The sequence below is a fragment of the Dendrobates tinctorius genome, unplaced genomic scaffold (genome assembly GCF_039654945.1).
Source record: "Dendrobates tinctorius isolate UK_male_01 unplaced genomic scaffold, ASM3965494v1 ptg000137l, whole genome shotgun sequence".
Taxonomy (NCBI): domain Eukaryota; kingdom Metazoa; phylum Chordata; class Amphibia; order Anura; family Dendrobatidae; genus Dendrobates; species Dendrobates tinctorius.
In genome coordinates, this window is record NW_027361805.1 from 1,267,450 (window position 1) to 1,289,665 (window position 22,216).

Genomic DNA, 22,216 nt, shown 5'->3' on the forward strand with positions numbered 1-22,216 from the left:
AGTACAAAGAATTAAATTTCAGTAAGAGTGTTCAATACTTTTTCCCTGTGTCATTTCTCATTATTACACATAACAATTTATGGACATCTATGGTTTGAATTTTTTGCCTGTGTGGATTGGATGGATTGCTACCAACATCTGGTGAGAATTTCATGTCAATAGCACCTTCAGAAATATATTTACTGAGACAATTTGTGATGTGTTCAATACTTATTTCACCAGCACTGGACCATAAGATGCATCTAGGTTGCAGAGGAGGAAATTAGGGGGAAAAAACTGAAGCAAAAAATGTGGTCAATTATGTGCTTAATATCCCTCCTCCTGGTATAGTCAAGAAAAACACCAACATGCAGGCAAAGATGCTTACCTGTCAAGGCCACAGAACAAATGCACAAAACAAGGTGCAGCGAACCCATTAAGATGTCACAGGTGCAAAAATACCTGATGAGGCAGCCAGCCTCCAATCAGGACATAGCCGCTTGGTATGATAGTGCACAAAAAATAGAATCTGTATGTGGCAGTGTTTTGGCTTACAAATACTGAGGTAACATACTGACCAAAAACTCAATGTGTGTAAATGATCTTAGTATTACTTGGTTCAGAAGCAGAAAATATAGCCTTCAATCAGGTACGAGAAAAGTATGAGTTTTTCAAGAAGTTATGTATGGAATTTTAACTCCACCCTAGGGTTATGTTCCAGTTCTGGTGTATCTGACTCTGATCAGACAACTCAAAGTTGTCAACCCAGACTTCCACTCCCCGGCAGCTCCTGTCATTGCATGCACTGAACAGTGTGGGAGATTTAGCGGAAAGTGTAGCCCACAGCATACACTGTGGGCTACACAAAGATGGCACCAATCTATTCCCTCAGCTGTGACCTGGACAGCCCAGGGGGCATACCCAAGTCACAGCTAGAGGCAGAAGGAGTAGCCTTAATACACGAGATATGTTCAGACAGTGACCGCAGCATCTTATGCCCAGGGTCTGCAGTATTTGAGGTGTGTAAGAGTCATACAAATGGCAGCCCCCAGTGGTAGTAAAAAGGAATAAATAAAAAACGATTAAAGTAGTTGTCCAAGGTATAATCCAGCTCCAACAAGTCCGATAAAAAATGTAAAAAAAATTTACTGAAAAAATATTTTTCATAAAAACAAGGGTCACAGGTCACACAGGGTAAAAAGTCACAACCCCTATGTTAATTTTTTAATGGACTTGTTTGAGCTGGATTATACCTTGGACCATTGCTTTTCATGCTGCACTACACTTTCTGTGCTCTTAGTCCAGTAACAACTGATGGGTGAGCTGACTTTTTGTTTTTCTATTTCGATTAAAGTAGTTAGTACATTTAATTTTGTAATTTAATTATAAATATACAGAGGGATGATAAGAGACAATAAGAATATGGCTAAATTGTTATCATAAACTGTGATACCAGTTTATGTCCCTCTTGCAAAAAGTCAGTCGATGCAGTGTCATCATATGCATTAGGACATATTCATTGAGCCTAAAAGACTCAAGCAAATAACGTGCCTTAGGCCGAGGTCACACTTGCGAGAAACTCGCACGAGTCTCGCATCTCAATACCCAGCACTTTGGACCGGAGTGTGCAGCTGCATGTATTGCTATGCAACTGAGCGCTCCGTTCCAGAGTGCTGGCGGCAGTGCCAGGTATTGAGATGCGAGACTCGTGCGAGTTTCTCGCAAATGTGACCCCGGCCTTACCAAAAGTCTGATTCAAGCAAATGGCCCCAGTTTAATATCTTGAGAAAGAACCATCAAGACAAAAAAACAGGTAAAATATTGATAAATGGAGTTCTATAATGGAATAAATGGTAAACTTTCATTTTAGGCTGAGTTTCTCCAATAATATAATCAGGCAACCTGTGGAAAAATCATGTTAATCACAGATCAGCATGTGATGACGGATTTACCATAGCCCCCAATTGTCCCGAATTCAGTGGGACTGTCCTCATTTGAGGGCTCAGTCCCACTGTCAAGACTTCATCCTGACCTCTAATACTCACCCCTGTCTCTGCCCAACGTCGTCATCGCTCCGTGGCTCCTCCTCCTCAGGGGGCGATGCCAAATGTGTCTCCACTGACATAAATTAAATAAACTATTCCATTCTTGTGTTGTGAATTGGTTTCCCCAAGGCTCGAATTTGCCATCTCATGTTTGCAGGCAGCATCTCTAGCTATGAGCCAAAGCTCATAATTATTAAATTAGGGGAATTTGGTAATCTTCAACTGTACTGCAGGCAGTGAACCCAGGATCATATTATACAGGTACACAGAGATACAGCAGTGTATTTCTGTTCTCTGTATACTAGAGGCGGAGAAAAAGTCAGATTTTTTTTTGTTCCTATAAAACTACTCAAAATAATAAAAAAAGAATTACAAAAATGTAATTTTCTCTTCTTTAGTGATTTGCCCTGGGACTTGAACATACAACCTCTATAGCTGCAGACAAGAGCCAAGAGCCACAGTCTCCAGTGATGTCACTGGGAGAATTTTGCATACTTGATCTGTATTGCAGACATTAACTAATCAGGTATACAGCTCTGGCAAAAATTGAGACCACTGCAAAATTTTCAATTTTTCTCTTTATAGGTATACCAGCTGAAGAGCTCGGCGTTGCCCGGGCATAGTAACTAACAACAGTTAGTTTTAACAAATTATAATGATTATATCTATCTCGATATATAAAAATGAATGTGTGTGTGTATCACCAACCAATCACGAAGCATCTTTCATTTCACCAGAGCTGTTCAAAAGAAGCTGAGCTGTGATTGGTTGCTATGAGCAACAGTTTTCCCACTTGACAACACCTCAGCAGACACTGACATGGTGGGAGAAATATAGCATCCCTGGGAACATAAGAACCAGAGCGCTGAGTGGATTTGCCCTGACTTCCATACCAATGATCCCTTTAATAGAAGCCTGGTGTGAGAATCAGAGCGCTGAGGGATTTACCCTAACTTTCATACCGGAAATCCCTTTAAAAGAGGCCTGGGGTCAGTACCAAAGTGCAAAGTGGATTTGCCCTCACTTCCATACCAGGGATCCTGAGGGGCCTGGGTCAGAATCAGAGTGCAGAGTAGATTTGCCCTCACTTCCATACCGGGGATGCCTTTGAGAGGCCTGGGGTCAGAACCGGAGCGCTTAGTGGAACTGCCCTAACTTCCATACCAATGATCCCTTTAAGAGACCCTGGGGTCAGAACCACAGCGCTGAGTGGAACGGTCCTAACTTCCATACCGGGGATCCCTTTAAGAGAGGCTTGGGGTCAAAACCAAAGCACTGGATCGCAAAAGTCAATGAAATTATGTATATGGAGGACCTCACCTCATCCATACATGAATCAGACCCAAAGTTTTGGGCTACTTGGCTTGGATGGATGGATTTTCGAAGCTGTAGTGAGTATTGTGATCCAATGCTGGAGGCAAACCCCCCTGAGGTTAACTGAAAACATCTGGTTGAGTGGTGGACTTGGTTGGGTGGGTACTCCTTCCCTTAGCCCCTCGTTTTTTCCTTCCCTCCCCCCTTTTTTTTTTTTGCCTCTCTTGGCTCCATTACTTATTTCCCCCCATTCTCTTTTTTCGCTTCAACTGCTCTCCTTCTTCCTCTGCTCTGTCTTTTCTTTCCTATACTGTTTGTTAAAAGTTTAAAAATGAAAGACCCTCCGAATTGACCTCTACTACTGGCTCCCCGGATGTTAAGGACTCGTGGACGATTGTCTTGGTCGGGAGTTAAGTTGTATTGCTTGTATTCATCTACTTGTCTGGTTTCAATTATTAGGTTAACCCCGATTTCGTTGTGAGTCATTAAATAAAGAATTATAAAAAAAAAACAAAGAGCTGGATGGATTTGCCCTGACTTTCATACCAATGATCCCTTTAATAGAAGTCTGGGGTCAGAATCAGGGCAAATCCCTCAGCGCTCTAACTTCCATACCGGAGATCCCTTTAAGAGGGAAGATGTGCCTATGGGATGGAGGATGTGTGATGGGTATATGGGCAGGAAGGGGGTTGATTCATTTCTGTCATGTGCTCTCTGCTCCTTTCTTGGGGGCAGACAGTGGCTGGGAGCTTATGTTTCCAGGGATGCTAGATTTCTCGCACCCCGTCAGTGTCTGCTGAGGTGTTGTCGTGGAGTGGGAAAAAACTGTTGCTAATAGCAACTAATCACAGTTCAGCTTCTTTTAAACAGCTCTGGTGAAATGAAAAGATGCTTAGTGATTGGTTGCAAGGAAAACTGTTGCTCATAGCAACCAATCACAATTCAGCTTCTTTTAAACAGCTCTGGTGAAATGCAAGATTCGTGATTGGTTGGTGATACATTCAATTTTATATATATATATATATAGATTGCTGAGTAAAATGTAAATTGCTCTTTTATTCTATAAACTACTGACAACATGTCTTCGAATTTCCAAGCACAAAATTTTTTATTTATTTTCAGAAAATGAGAAATGGTTGTATTGCCAAGTTTTTAACACTAAGGTTCGGACATGGCTTTAAAGAAGGCTACTACCTGTGATATAACGCAAATTTATTTCAAAGTACAAAATTAATGGGATAGTATGATTTAATAGTATGATTTCGCACATTTTGCATATTTTAAGATACAATGGTTACGTACATATAAAGATTAACTACATACGGTATACTCACAATGGTCAAAAGAACAAAAAAATGCAGTGCTTGCATACCTCAAATAATGCTAAGAAAACAAGTTTATAATCATTTATAAACAACAATACTAATGTTGTAACTCAGGAAGAGTTCAGAAATCAATATTTTGTGGAATAACCATGATTTTTAATCACAGCTTTCATGCGTCTTGGCATGCTTTCCACCAGTTTTTCAGACTGCTTTTGGGTGACCTTATGCCACTCCTGGTACAAAAATTTAAGCAGTTCTTCTTTGTTTGATGGCTTGTGACTATCCATCTTCCTCTTGATTACATTCCAGAGGTTTTCAATGTGGTTCATTTCTGGAGACTGGGCTGGCCATGATCTAGCTGTGTGGCATGGCGCATTGTCCTGCTGAAAAAACAGTCCTCAGAGTTCGGGAACATTGCCTGAGCAGAAGGAATCAACTGTTTTTTCAGGATAACCTTGTATGCGGCTTGATTCATACGTCCTTCGCAAAGAATAGCCTGCCCAATTCCAGCCGTGCTGAAGCATCCCCAGATCATCACCGATCCTCCACCAAATTTCACAGTGGATACAAGACACTGTGGATTGTACGCCTCTCCAGGTCTCAGTCTAACCATTAGATGACCAGGTGTTGGGCAAAGATGAAAATTAGACTCATCAGAGAAGATTACCATACTCAGGTCCTCTATGGTCCAATCATTATGGTCTTTGGCAAACTTCAGCCTGGCTCTCCTTTGCTTCTCATTGATGAAAGGCTTTTTTCTAACTTTACATGACTTGGGCCCTGCCTCTGGGAGCCTGTTACGAACTGTTCTTGCCGTGCACTTCACCCCAGTTGCCATTCCTTTTGTAGGTCACTTGATGTTATCCTGAGGTTGCTGCATGACATTCGAATAAGATGACGGTCATCCCGGTCAGTGGAGAGTCGTTTTTACCCTCTGCCGGTCTGTAGCTTTGTTGTCCCCAATGTCTGCTTAACTTGTTGTAATGGACTAACGTCTTAGAAATTTTAAGGATGAAGGAAACATGATGCTTACTGTATCCCTCTGCTAGTAAAGCCAGAACCGAGCCCTTCTTTTCCTCACTCAAGACTTTTCTTTTCAACTCCTTTGGCATGGTTAAAAGTTATTTTCTCATTCCTATTACTTTTGGGATATTACTAGCACTTGTTTTGCCATCCAGTTTGTCCTATTGCAAGAGGATTGTGAACACCACAGCAGGGTTTTTATACTTTCCTTCGTAAAATAAGATTTGGTTCAGGTGATCACCTAATCAGAAGCCCATTAAGTAGAATGAGGTGTACTCTGGTTGGAATTCAACTGACACTGGAATGGATTGGCTGTCAGACATGTAGAGAAGCTGATTTTTATAAAACTGTGCAGTGGTCTCTTAATTTTTGCCAGAGCTGTATAACAATGTATTGCTATGTCCCCATATTCTGGAGGGAAAATAAAAATTTTTTTCCATAAAATTACTAAAAAATAATGAAAAACACTTCTTATAATGTAGTTATTAATGTGCTTTTTTTAAACAAATTATAAATATCACAAAACAAATAACACTTATTTGGTGTTCCTGTAAACATAACGACCCGCAAAAAACAACGATCAGATTATTAAAGGGGATCGGTAAATGGTGTAATAAATGGCGTCTGATATTTTTTCTCTATTAAATCCATAAAAAGTAATACAAATATAATACTGAGGCTGTGTTCACACACAGCATAAATGCTGTGTTTTTTCTACCACGTTTTTTTCTGCAGGGGTCCACACCACATAACGCAATAACAATCTTCTCCAATTATTGTGTGTTTGCTGTCTCCTTTACGCATCTTCCCCTATATTTGATGCTCTTTTGGTGCAGATGTGAATCTGCTTTTATACGGCTGTGTGCACACGCTGTGGATTCTGCTGCGGATCAGCAGCAGTTTTGGTCCTGCGGATCCGCAGCAGCTTCTGGTGTACAGTACCATTATTCCCTATGGGAATTGAAAATCGTTGTGCAGACGCTGCGGAATTTTCCACGTGGATTCTGCTGTGGTTTCAAATCCGCAGAAAGAATTGCATGTCAATTCTTTCTGCGGATTCCGCTGCGGTGTACCATCTCCACCATTGTGGAGATGATAAACCGCAGGGCAAAACCGTAGGCTAATCCTCAGGTCTTTTGACCTGCGGATTTTGCAAAATCCATGCGGATCAATCCGCAGCAGATTCCGCAGCGTGTGCACAAAGCCTACTACTACAGAAAAGTTTTGATTCTGTTTCTTTGTGTTTTCAGGCTCCACATAGAAGACTCTATAGAAAATAAGAGCCAAAACTGCACAGTTCAGCGGTGTCTTTAGATGCACCGAGCGCAGAGATTTCATGAAATCACATCCACTTTGCTTGAACATGTAGGCCGTGTTCACATGTAGTGTAAATACTGCATTTTTTGTGCTTTTTTTCCCTTAGAAATTCTGCTGTTTAACTGCCCAAGCAAAGTGGATGTAATTTCATGAAAACTGCGCCTCCTGTGGTCTAAACACACTGCTGAACTGTCCAGTTTTGGTGCTTCTTTTTTTCTCTGGAGGCTCCTATTTGAAGCCTTAAAACAGTTTGTAAAAAACTGCAGTTGTTTTTTTAATTTAACACAATTTTTTTGTATACCCCAATATGAATTTTGGGATCAAAAACAGAAACTGAAGTGACTAAAAGAGAATTTTCAAAAATATTGAATTTTTATTGACAAAGGGAGATTCTTTGGAGCCTCCAGCCCCGACCCACGTTTCGCCCGGCTTGCTTCTTTGGGGGGGGGGGGGGGGGGGTGTCTTTAAAAAGACATTTTGATTCTGGCACTATGCACTTTAATCTATATTGTCTATAGCCTGAGCAATTTATGAATGTTTTACAAGAGATCTAGTTTATGTCAATTTTCAGAGAATATATTGTATTTTTATTAGCATTTGGGTAAATATTTGTAGCCTTCATTTTTCTGTGCCTAATATTTCTGCAAAAAATTCCGAGTTATTGTTTTGTACTAGTCAATAAAAATTCAATATTTTTGAAAATTCTCTTTTAGTCACTTCAGTTTCTGTTTTTGTTCCCAAAATTTATATTGGGATATACAAAAACAATTGTGCAAAATTCATGTTAAAGAAGTGTTAACCCATGAGCGTAGGGCAATTATTACTGTTGAGGACTTGTTGTATATACCTAGTTATTTTTTTAAGTGCAGAATCAAAGTTTTTCTGTCCTATAACAAACACATTGGAAACGCGGATTGACATCTGCAGCAAAAACGCATAAAAAAAAAAAAAAAAAAAAGAGGGAAAAGGCATAAAAAATGCAGCAAAGATGCAATAATCAGAGAAGATTGTTATTGCCTAGATTGGTGCGGCCACCTGCAAAAAAAAAACAAACAAAAAAACAACAACACAATATTTACTGTTTGTGTGAACATGGCCACGCAGACACAAAAAAGCCAGATGTAAGGTCGGTTTCACACGTTAGTTTTCTCACGTACCGGAGACACGGACACACGTAGACCCATTCAAACAAATGGGTTTATGCAGATGTCAGCGTGTTTTCACAGACCGTGTGTCCGTGTGCAAAACACGCAGACACGTCCGTTTTGACCCGGACACACGGGCCACAACACGTGCAGCACACATACACACGGAGAACAGTGTACACTGTCCTCCGTGAGCACGGACGGCAGCCGGGGAAGTAGCGCTACTGTAAGCGCTTTTCCCCTGCATGTGGTGCTGAACGCGGCTGTCATTCTCCCTGCTCTGCCGACAACAGCGTGAGCAGGGAAGAATGTGTGGGGTCCCCCTTATATTTTGAACCAATCGGGCAAAACTAACAGGTGCGGCCTGCTATTCTGAGACTGGTAAGGGACCATGAATATGGCCCCCCCCAGCCTAAAAACAGCAGCCCGCAGCTGCCGTGAAAAGGCGCATCTATTAGGTGCGCCTATTCTGGTGCTTTGTTGGGTTCTTCCCACTTGCCCTGTAGTGGTGGCAAGTGGGGTAATAAGGGGTTAATGTCACCTTTCTACTGTAAGATGACATTAAGCCTGGATTAGTAATGGAGAGGTGTCAATAAGACACCTTTCCACTACTAATTATATAGTAAGATAAGGGTTAAATAAACACACACACAGTAAAGGCCCCGTCACACTAAGCGACTTACCAGTGATCCCGACACCAATATCAAGGTGTCAGGATCTCTAGTAAGTCGCTATGTGATCGCTGGTGAGCTGTCACACAGACAGCTTCACCAGCGATCAGCACAGCGATGCCGAGCGCCTGGCATCGCTGGCCATCCTGTAAAAAATAGAATCAAAATAAAAAATATAGTATTCTCACCTTCCGACGTCCCGTTCAGCCATCCTGCCTCTCTCCACGCTCCGGTCCCAGTGATCCTTTGCACGAATGACCGCGAGATGTCACAGTCTCGCGGGATAACAAAGTCTCGCGGTCATTCGTGCAAAGGATCACTGGGACCGGAGCGTGGAGAGAGGCAGGATGGCTGAACGGGACGTCGGAAGGTGAGAATAACTATATTTTTTATTTTTTATTATTTTTTTACACCTGATCCCTGGTCTCCCACCTGTCACACACAGCGATGCGTGCTGGCCAGCGGGAGACCAGCGACCAAAGAAATGTCCAGAGGTTTCTTCCAGCGATACCGGCAGGGGGGCCGCTCGCTGATCGCTGTCACACACAGCGATCTCACTGGTGAGATCGCTGTTACGTCACAAAAGTTGTGACTCAGCAGCGATCTCGCTACCGAGATCGCTTACTGAGACGGGACCTTAAGAATAAAGTCTTTTAATGAAACAATACACCACACATTTTTTCCATCTTTATTACACTGCTAATCCCATCGCGAATCCCTTGATCTCCTTTAAAAAAAAAAGACTAAAAAAATAAACATGATGGGATTAGCATGTAATAAAGATGGAAAAAAATGTGTGGTGTATTGTTTCATTAAAAGACTATATTTTTACTGTGTATGTGTTTATTTAACCCTTTTCTTACTAAAGATTAGTAATGGAAAGGTGTCTTATTGACACTTCGCCATTACTAAGCCGGGCTTAATGTCATCTTACAATAGAAAGGTGACATTAACCCCTTATTACCAAACTTGCTACTGCTACATGTGGGCAAGTGGAAAGAACCCGACAAAGCTCCAGAATAGGTGCATCTAATAGATGCGCCTTTTTTGGGCAGCTGCAGGCTGCTGTTTTTAGGCTGGGGGGGCCCATATTCATAGTCCCTTACCAGCCTGAGAATAGCAGCCCGTACCTGTTAGTTTTGCCCGATTGGTTCAAAATATAAGGGCCACACGTAGAACACACTCGGACACGGATATCTCTGGTACTGGTTTTTCCGGTACTGGAAATATCTGGACGTGTGAAACCGGCCTCATACAGTATAGTGAAGCTAACTAAAAATGAGAAAGTTCTGGCTACTGTGAATGAAGGAACAAAAATAAAATTGGCTATGGGGGTTGGCAAAATTTTCCACGCTGCATACTTTGGTCCTCTTTATTTTCTTGGAATGTTGGGAGGTATGTTTATCTAGTCTTAATGCAAGGCTACAGTCATCATTAAATACTCTCTCATTGTGTTTCTGTACAAGTCCCAGTATTCCCAGCAGTGCTCACCTCCTCAGTCAGCAGCTCAGTGATCTTGTTGGAGAGCCTTAGGATCTCTTGATAGTCGTTGTCATGTATCAGTGAGTGAGGCTGATTCCTGCTCCATCCATTACCATTTTTAGTTATTTTCTTCACTATCATGTAATCCTGTGCATGAAGAAAATCAATGATTTAATGTTAAAGCATGGCTGAAAAGGAGTAGAGAATGTATAATTTCCAGAATCCCTCACTTCTCCAGTTAGCAGGTAGATCATCTCTAGGCTGAGGTCTAGTATTCTTTCTATCAGTTGTTGTCTGTCCTTGCCCATCCTTGGTAGATTACTCAAGAAAACACCTATTTTCTTTTAAGGAAACTGAAGAAAAGAGAGAAAGTCAAAGACTTAAAAGAGAATTCCACATAAATTAATTATATTTATTTGGACGCTGCAAAGGAATATTCAATTTGGAATAAATAAGGTACAAACAGCTATATATTATATGATATATACACGGTGTGCACAATTATTAGGTAAGTGAGCATTTTGACCATATCATCATTTTTATGCAGATTTTCCAAACCCGCGCTGTGTAAACATGAATACTTATTAGATGGAGCAGATCAGGTGACGTGTATGTGTGTAATGATGGAGGTGCTCTAAGGATAGAACACGCTTTACCAAGGTGTGCAGAATTATTAAGCAGCTTGTTTTCCTATCAAAATTGGCCAAAAAAGAGATTCAACTGACTCTAAACAGTCAAAAATTAAGTGTTACAGAGGGATGCATGCAGTACTATTGAGATTGTTAAGATATTGGGGAGTGATCACAAAACCATCAAAAGGTGTATTGCAAATAGTCAACAGGCTTGCAAAAAAATCTTTAAAAAACATGCACATTAACTGCCAAAGATCTGAGAAGAATCAATCGTGAAGCAACCATGGACCCATTATCCTCTAGTCCTGTCATATTCCGGAACTGCAACCTCCCTGGAGTGCCCAGAAGTACAAGGTGTTCAGTGCTTACAGCCATTGCCACGCTAAGGGGGGCTGAAACCTGACCACCACTGAACAAGATACAGAAGGTGAAATGTCAAGACCGGGACAAAAAATATCTGAAACCGGATTTCCCAAAGGTTTTATAGACTGATGAGATGAGAATGACAGATGGATGGGCCCATAGCTGGATCAGTATAGGGCACAGACGTCAACTTTGACTCAGATGGCAAAAAGGTGGAGGTGGGCACTGCTATGGACTGGTATTATTAAAGAGAAGCTAGTTGGACCTTTTCAGGTTGAAGATGGACTCAAAATCAACTCCGAAACCACTAACAGTTTTTAGAACAAAACTTTCTTCAAGACAAGACTTGGTACAGGAAAAAGTCTGAATCTTTCAAGAAAACCATGATTTTTCTGCAGATCAAAGCTCCATCACATGCATCAAAATCTCCAATGCTTGGCTGCCAATAAAGACCTGAAAGATGAAAGAATAGTTACATGACCTATTCTTCACCTGACTTATACCCTGTTGACAACTTGTGGGGCCTTCTAAAAATTGAGATTTACGGTGAAGGAAAACCGTATAGCCCTCTGAACAGTGTCTGGGAGGCTGAGCTTGGTGATACCCAAAAAGTTGAACGTCAACAGAAGAAGACTCTGACAGTCTCCATGGATGGAAGGCTCATAACTGTTATTGAAAAGAAAGCGGCTATATTGGTCACAGTGTACATTTTTGAGTTCTATGGTTATTATTCTCACTATAATGGATGAAAATAAACTACTGGCATGAGACAATTTACGTTTTTCATTTAGTCATATAATTCTGTACACAAATAGTTAGGCCACGTTCACGCTATCAGTATTTGTAAGCCAAACTAAGGAGTGGAACAATCAGAGGAAAAGTATAATAGAAACACGTCACCACTTCTGTATTTATCACCCACTCCTGGTTTTCGCTTACAAATACTGATGTAAAATACTGACCAAATACTGAACATGTGAACGTGGCCTTATCCAATAATTCTGCAGACATCGATATTCTAAAGAAAGACAAAACCTCACTTTTACTTTCTTAAATATTCAGGTTTATTAACCTTTTGGATTAACCAATAGCAATGTAGTTGTTCAATAGAAAAATTAGTCAGCAAAAATACATTATTGCCCACAACGAGCAACTCCTGAAAACTCCAAGTCCCACGTGACAGCCAGAGTGTTACAGCCGGAATTCATCATAAAGGGTAAGGGGTCATTGCAGTAGACCAGATTGTACAAAGCCCAACTAAATAACTAGTGTTATTGGTGAAAGCGAGTATAGTGTGAGGGTTCTTTTGTGCTATTCACAGTAAATCCATTGACATATCAGCACCAAAATCCAAAGGGTGTGGATTTGCAGCCTGCCCTTTTGTTTGTGGAATTGCCATGTAAGGCCAAATTCACATGTTGAGTATTTGGTGATTTTTTGTTTACCTCAGCCAAAACCAGGAGTGAACATTTGCACCACTTTTGCATTTTTTACCCACTCCTGGCTTTGGCTTACAAATACTGAGGTAAAAAACTCATCAAACACTCAACAAGCGCACATGGCCTATATGTTCCACTGAAATTGTGCCCTGTGTGAATGTACCATAAAGGTGTGCACACAACAATGTATTTTAGATGCTGGGGCACCTGTCAAGTGTTTCCATCAAAAACCAGTTGAAGAATACACCAGTGGTGTGTCTCCTTAAGCGTCATTGTTTGCGTACCCTTTGTCATTTGTTTCACTTCTATGGAGTAACTTCCAAGCAGAAGCCGCCTGAAGAATGCACAGGTCTCTTATTCTTGGCGGCTTTCAAAGCCTGAGGCTGTTAAAAGAAGCTCAAGGAGACTAAACATATGCACAACTGGTCGATTTGGCTATGCAGTGCATATATTAATCCTTTTTAGCATTTTTTAAGAGGGTTTTCTGGCAGATCACCGAGTGGTCCTGCTTGAAAAAGACATCTTGTTACACACCCGAAGGTCTCACTTTCATGAGACTTTTTGACTGACTGCTCAAAACCACGCATACGGGGGGTTTACGCACACCACATTTAACCTGTAAGTTGTAGCTTTTTCATACTTTAAGCTGCTCGAGAAAACCTTTTAAAATATGAGGAGGCTTATCGGGCATGCAGCCTGGTACATTAACCATAAATTATGGCTGTAATTGCTTATGGACTGGTGGATATTTTTCTAAGAGCACAGACAGCTGAAGAGGTGCACAAATGATTAAGATTCTTGCGTCAGTTAATATCTTGGGTGCATCGTACCTTGGTAAGAATATGAAATGCCAGTCTTCAAAAAATCTCCTCATGTGTTTTTGTGAAATGTTTGATTTTGTGATATGGTTTTCAGCCATGTAGTTTTTTACATATGAAATACATTTATTTTACATGTTTCATCACTAAAAACCTTGTTTGCAAAAACTACATTACTTGTGTGTGCACATGGGGCAGTTACGTAGTAGATTCAACATGTGAGGCCGGGATCACACATGCGAGAAACTCGGAAGAGTCTTGTATCTTAACCCCTTACCGACCGCCGATACGCCTTTTAACGGCGGTATTTAACTGTACTAAAACCACAGCGCCGAGAAAGTGAATAGCGCCCCCCAGTGTCGGATTTTCTCCGGGGTCTCGGCTGCCGGGGGTAGCCGAGACCCCAGAGAACATGAATCGGTCGGTCTTTACTGACCCCGCTTTTGCGATCGCCGTTATTAACCCTATAACGGCGACCGCAAACAAAAAAAAAAAAAGCCGCGATTTTACATTTAATTTCTCTTTCCTCTGATGTGATCGCACATCAGAGGAGAGAGAAAGAGGGTCCCCGATCCCCCCCTCCGGTACGTCTCCGTGGTCCTCTGTCCCCTCCCGGTGGTCCTGCGTCCCGCCGACGTCCTCCGGTGGGCACCGCCATCTTGGATCCGGGGAAAATGGTGGGCGCATGCGCAGTGCGCCCGCTGGGAATCTGCCGGCTCCGGCTGGCAGATTCCATTCATTCATTTTGATCACGATGATAAACTATCATCGTGATCAAAATAGTACATAATCCCCCCATTTATCACCCCCTTAGTTAGGCCAACATAACGAAATAAAGAAAATATTTTTTTTTTCAGTTTTCCATTAGGGTTAGGGCTAGGGTTAGGATTAGGGCGAACTAGGATTAGGGTTAGAATTAGGGTTGGGATTAAGGTTAGGGTTGGGATTAGGGTTGGAGCAAGAATTGAGGGGTTTCCACTATTTTCACGGCTCTACGTTATAAACTTCTGTGAAGCACTTGAAGGTTCAAATTGCTCATCACACATCTAGATAAGTTCCTTGGGGGGTCTAGTTTCCAAAATGGGGTCACTTGTTGGAGGTTTCCACTGTTTAGGCACATTAAGGGCTCTCCAAACGCAACATGGCATCCGATCTCAATTCCAGCCAATTCTGCGTTGAAAAAGTCAAACGGCGATCCATCCCTTGCGAGCTCTGCCGTGAGCTGAAAAAGTGGTTTACCCGCACATATGGGGTATTGGCGTATTCAGGAGAAATTGTACAACAAATTTTGTGGTTGATTTTCTCTTTTAACACTTGTGAAAATAAAAAAAATTGGTTCTGAAGTAAAAATTTTTGCAAAAAAAGGTTAAATGTTAATTTTTTTCCTTCCACATTGAGTTCCTGTGAAGCACTTAAAGGGTTAATAAACTTCTTGAATGTGGTTTTGAGCACCTTGAGGGGTCTAGTTTTTAGAATGGTGCCATTTTGGGGTATTTTCTGTCATGTACACCCCTCAAAATGACTTTAAATATGATGTGGTCCCTAAAAAAAATGGTTTTGTAAATTTTGTTCTAAAAATGAGAAATCGCTGGTCAACTTTTAACCTCCTAACAAAAAAAAATTTTGCTTCCAAAATTGTGGTGATGTAAAGTAGATATGTGGGACATGTAATTTGTGACACATCTCTCTGATTTAAGGGCATAAAAATTTATCGTTTTAAAATTGCAAAATTTTCACCATATTTCCGTTTTTTTCATAAATAAACACAACACTTATCGAAGAAATTTTACCACAATATGTCACGAAAAAACAGTCTCAGAATCACCGGGATCCATTAAAGCGTTCCAGAGTTATAACCTCATAAAGGGACAGTGGTCAGAATTGTAAAAATTGGCCTGGTCATTAAGCTGCAAACTGACTCTGTCGCTTAGGCCTGTTTCACACTTCCATTTTTGTGTCCGCCAAACGGATCCGTTTCCGTTTTTTTGACGGAAACGGATGCCAACGGATCCGTTTTTAAAAAAACGGATCCTTTTTTTGACGGATCCGCGGTAACCGTAATGGAAGTCTATGGGACAAAAAAAACGGATCCTGCAAAAAATGGCAGATCCGTTTTTTTACGGAAAACAACGGATTTTGACGGATTTGAAAAAACGGAAGTGTGAAACAGGCCTAAGGGGTTAATACCTGGCACTGCCGCCGGCACTCGGTAGCGGAGCGTGCAGCCGCATAGAAATACATGAAGCCACATGCTCCGCTCCCGAGTGCCGGCGGCAGTGCCGAGTATTAACATGCGAGACTCCTCAGAGTTTCTCGCATGTGTGATCCCAGCCTAATTCATATACAAGTAATGTATTATGCATTTTGCATTAGAAAGAAAGAAAACACATATACAAACATATACAATGCTTTCTTGTAAGGGTGAGTTGTAAGTTTATTGGACCGCCCATGTATTAATGTATATCTGCATGTTCCTTTATGGACTTAAACAGATTCTCCCACAAACACAGTATATTTTAATTAATAGATCTTAAAAGAAAAAAAATCATTTTCTTATAAATGTGCCTCTGCTGTGTAATGGCTGTGTCTGACTGTGCAGGGACATGATCTGATCATACCACAGCTCCTGGGCAGGGGAGGACGCAAGAGTATACTGACATTACAGTAATCTGTGATCCTCCGTTGTCCTGTCTGTATATTCTTTTGCTTCCCCCACTGCCCAGGAGCTGTAGTATGATCAGACCATGTTCCTGCACGGTTAGACATAGACATTACACAACACATGGCAGGGGCACATGTATAAGATTGTCTGAGCACAGGAACATTTTTTTTAAAAGCATCCAATTGTGTAATTTTTTTTTTCATTCCAAGATTTAGTGATTAAATTGCACTTTTGTTGGACAACCCCTTAAGGGGTATTTTAATTGTATGATATTAATGACCCATCTTTGGATAGTTAATCAAATATCAGATCATTGGGGGTTGACCACCAGGCACCTCAACCAATTAGCTGTTATCAACCCTGGCTGTGGCCAGATGAAACAGCTGCAATGCTGAACAACACAGATCCTGCTTGGTGGCCGCTGCCAGGTACTGCAGATCAGCGACTACACAAGTGAATGTGCAGAGTACTCAGCAGCAGCCATTAAACAGTTGACAACTGCAGCTGTTCAGCCCCACAACCTTTTATATCCGGCGAACCGCTGATCAAAAGCTAGGTCATCAATATAACGATTGTAAACACCCACATCAGATTAGTGCTACAAATCTCTTCCATACTTTTGACCTATTGAAGCCATTATCCAACCAGCTCTGCACGTCCCCTCTGCTGCCTGACAGCTCCAGCACTGGGGTAATCATAATGGCTTGCAGTGATATCTCCAATGCTGGAACCGTCACTTATCAGTAAAGGGAGAAGGGCTGGTTGGCCACACTGCCTTCGATTTTAGGGTGTGTGCAGACGCTGCGGAATCCGCTGCGGATTAATCTGCACGGATTTTGCAAAAACCGCAGATAACCTGCGGATTACCTGCGGTTTTGCCTGCGGTTTGGTCCTGCGGATTCACCATCTCCACAATGGTGGAGATAGGAACCCGCTGCGGATTCCGCAGAAAGAATTGACATGTCAACTCTTTCTGCGGTTTCAAAACCGCAGCAAATCCGCGCGGATTTTTCCGCACCGTCTACACAGCGTTTTTTTTTTACCATTCATTTGAATGGTACTGTACACCGCAGGTAAAACTGCTGCGGGTCCGCAGCGGCCAAAACCTTAGCGGAATCCGCAGCGTGTGCACATACCCTAACAAACAAAAATCATTGCTCACTGCCATTGCAAATTACAATCATACAACAGACATGTACTAAAAATATACACTGTATGCAATATCCACCATGCACACTTTGTATGTAACACCACACAATGACGCTGCATGTAACATGCACACACTGTATGTAACACCACACAATGACGCTGCATGTAACATGCACACACTGTATGTAACACCACACAATGACACTGCAAGTAACATGCACACACTGTATGTAACACCACACATTGACACTGCAAGTAACATGCACACACTGTATGTAACACCACACAATGACGCTGCATGTAACATGCACACACTGTATGTAACACCACACAATGACACTGCAAGTAACATGCACACACTGTATGTAACACCACACAATGACACTGCAAGTAACATGCACACACTGTATGTAACACCACACAATGACACTGCAAGTAACATGCACACACTGTATGTAACACCACACAATGACACTGCAAGTAACATGCACACACTGTATGTAACACCACACAATGACGCTGCCTGTAACATGCACCATGCACACACTGTATGTAACACCACACAATGACACTGCATGTAACATGCACACACTGTATGTAACACCACACAATGACGCTGCATGTAACATGCACACACTGTATGTAACACCACACAATGACGCTGCATGTAACATGCACACACTGTATGTAACACCACACAATGACGCTGCAAGTAACATGCACACACTGTATGTAACACCACACAATGACACTGCAAGTAACATGCACACACTGTATGTAACACCACACAATGACGCTGCATGTAACATGCACACACTGTATGTAACACCACACAATGACACTGCAAGTAACATGCACACACTGTATGTAACACCACACAATGACACTGCAAGTAACATGCACACACTGTATGTAACACCACACAATGACGCTGCATGTAACATGCACACACTGTATGTAACACCACACAATGACACTGCAAGTAACATGCACACACTGTATGTAACACCACACAATGACACTGCCAGTAACATGCACACACTGTATGTAACACCACACAATGACGCTGCATGTAACATGCACACGCTGTATGTAACACCACACAATGACACTGCAAGTAACATGCACACACTGTATGTAACACCACACAATGACACTGCAAGTAACATGCACACACTGTATGTAACACCACACAATGACGCTGCATGTAACATGCACACACTGTATGTAAAACCACACAATGACACTGCAAGTAACATGCACACACTGTATGTAACACCACACAATGACACTGCAAGTAACATGCACACACTGTATGTAACACCACACAATGACACTGCATGTAACATGCACACACTGTATGTAACACCACACAATGACACTGCAAGTAACATGCACACACTGTATGTAACACCACATAATGATGCTGCATGTATCATGCACACACTGTATGTAACACCACACAATGACACTGAAAGTAACATGCACACACTGTATGTAACACCACACAATGACACTGCATGTAACATGCACACACTGTATGTAACACCACACAATGACACTGCAAGTAACACCACACAATGACACTGCAAGTAACATGCACACACTGTATGTAACACCACACAATGACGCTGCCTGTAACATGCACCATGCACACACTGTATGTAACACCACACAATGACACTGCATGTAACATGCACACACTGTATGTAACACCACACAATGACGCTGCATGTAACATGCACACACTGTATGTAACACCACACAATGACGCTGCATGTAACATGCACACACTGTATGTAACACCACACAATGACGCTGCAAGTAACATGCACACACTGTATGTAACACCACACAATGACACTGCAAGTAACATGCACACACTGTATGTAACACCACACAATGACGCTGCATGTAACATGCACACACTGTATGTAACACCACACAATGACACTGCAAGTAACATGCACACACTGTATGTAACACCACACAATGACACTGCAAGTAACATGCACACACTGTATGTAACACCACACAATGACGCTGCATGTAACATGCACACACTGTATGTAACACCACACAATGACACTGCAAGTAACATGCACACACTGTATGTAACACCACACAATGACACTGCCAGTAACATGCACACACTGTATGTAACACCACACAATGACGCTGCATGTAACATGCACACGCTGTATGTAACACCACACAATGACACTGCAAGTAACATGCACACACTGTATGTAACACCACACAATGACACTGCAAGTAACATGCACACACTGTATGTAACACCACACAATGACGCTGCATGTAACATGCACACACTGTATGTAAAACCACACAATGACACTGCAAGTAACATGCACACACTGTATGTAACACCACACAATGACACTGCAAGTAACATGCACACACTGTATGTAACACCACACAATGACACTGCATGTAACATGCACACACTGTATGTAACACCACACAATGACACTGCAAGTAACATGCACACACTGTATGTAACACCACATAATGATGCTGCATGTATCATGCACACACTGTATGTAACACCACACAATGACACTGAAAGTAACATGCACACACTGTATGTAACACCACACAATGACACTGCATGTAACATGCACACACTGTATGTAACACCACACAATGACACTGCAAGTAACATGCACACACTGTATGTAACACCACACAATGACGCTGCCTGTAACATGCACCATGCACACACTGTATGTAACACCACACAATGACACTGCATGTAACATGCACACACTGTATGTAACACCACACAATGACGCTGCATGTAACATGCACACACTGTATGTAACACCACACAATGACGCTGCATGTAACATGCACACACTGTATGTAACACCACACAATGACACTGTAAGTAACATGCACACACTGTATGTAACACCACACAATGACGATGCATGTAACATGCACACACTGTATGTAACACCACACAATGACGCTGCATGTAACATGCACACACTGTATGTAACACCACACAATGACGCTGCATGTAACATGCACACACTGTATGTAACACCACACAATGACGCTGCATGTAACATGCACACACTGTTTGTAACACTACACAATAACGCTGCCTGTAACATGCACCATGCACACACTGTATGTAACACCACACAATGACACTGCATGTAACATGCACACACTGTATGTAACACCACACAATGACACTGCATGTAACATGCACACACTGTATGTAACACCACACAATGACGCTGAATGTAACATGCACACACTGTATGTAACACCACACAATGACGCTGCATGTAACATGCACACACTGTTTGTAACACCACACAATGATGCTGCCTGTAACATGCACCATGCACACACTGTATGTAACACCACACAATGACGCTGCATGTAACATGCACACAGTTTGTGACACCACACAATGACGCTGCATGTAACATGCACACACTGTATGTAACACCACACAATGACGCTGCATGTAACATGCACACACTGTATGTAAAACCACACAATGACGCTGCATGTAACATGCACACACTGTTTGTAACACCACACAATGACGCTGCCTGTAACATGCACCATGCACACACTGTATGTAACACCACACAATGACACTGCATGTAACATGCACACACTGTATGTAACACCACACAATGACGCTGCATGTAACATGCACACACTGTATGTAACACCACACAATGACGCTGCATGTAACATGCACACACTGTATGTAACACCACACAATGACGCTGCATGTAACATGCACACACTGTATGTAACACCACACAATGACGCTGCATGTAACATGCACACACTGTATGTAACACCACACAATGACACTGCATGTAACATGCACACACTGTTTGTAACACCACACAATGACGCTGCATGTAACATGCACACACTGTATGTAACACCACACAATGACGCTGCATGTAACATGCACACACTGTATGTAACACCACACAATGACGCTGCATGTAACATGCACACACTGTATGTAACACCACACAATGACGCTGCATGTAACATGCACACACTGTTTGTAACACCACACAATGACACTGCATGTAACATGCACACACTGTTTGTAACACCAATGACGCTGCCTGTAACATGCACCATGCACACACTGTATGTAACTCCACACAATGACACTGCATGTAACACCACACGATGATGCTGCATGTAACATGCACCGTACACACACTGCATGAGACACAGCATAACAAACAACACGGGTAACACTTATCCTGACCACTGTGCTGTCGGCAGATGCACGATGCCAAGGAGCTACAGGACCGGTTATTATATTATGGTCATGTGATCAGTCACGTGCGGGGGAGTCGAGCTGCAGTCTGGAGAAGCTGTAAAGGACCTGTGATGCTATGGTCATGTGATCAGTCACATGGGAGGGAGGGGCCAGGCTGTGTGGATCCGGAAAAGTTCGCTGGGCTCTCTTGGTTGTGATCGTGTTGCTATGGTTGCGACTAGAGCGGAGTTGATTTTTTGAGGTCCTCATGTTAGCCACTCCGCCGGCTCACTAGTGAGGAGACTACACTGGAGTCGTAGTCTCCATTAGAGCACTCGGTGCTGAGATGATCAGAGTGGAGCTGCTGGAGAGAGGTCCTCACAGGAGCCACGCCAATGTAGACATCACTAGAATGGAGCTAGTTGTAGGATCTCATGCACGCTCCAATCTCATCTGGCTTTTTTTAGGAATTGCTCAAGTTTTTCGTTATTATTATTACTTACTAGATGGTGGCCCGATTCTAACGCATCGGGTATTCTAGAATATATATGCAGTTTACTTTTGAACTTT

General features: G+C 42.1%; 1 protein-coding gene across 2 annotated transcripts in view; it reads right to left on the reverse strand.

Moving 5' to 3' along the window:
• LOC141048591 (gastrula zinc finger protein XlCGF66.1-like) overlaps positions 1-21,863 on the reverse strand; it is a 104,336-nt gene extending 82,473 nt beyond the window's left edge. The window contains exons 1-3 of one of the 2 annotated variants that reach the window (XM_073544332.1): positions 21,653-21,863; positions 10,532-10,654; positions 10,311-10,448 (exon numbers count right to left, since the gene is read on the reverse strand). In XM_073544332.1, the coding sequence (XP_073400433.1) occupies positions 10,311-10,448; positions 10,532-10,609 (216 nt within the window). In that variant the 5' untranslated portion in view covers positions 10,610-10,654; positions 21,653-21,863. The remainder of the gene's footprint in view (positions 1-10,310; positions 10,449-10,531; positions 10,655-21,652) is intronic. The other variant, XM_073544333.1, reaches the window with a different exon arrangement.
• Positions 21,864-22,216: the final 353 nt, after the last annotated feature.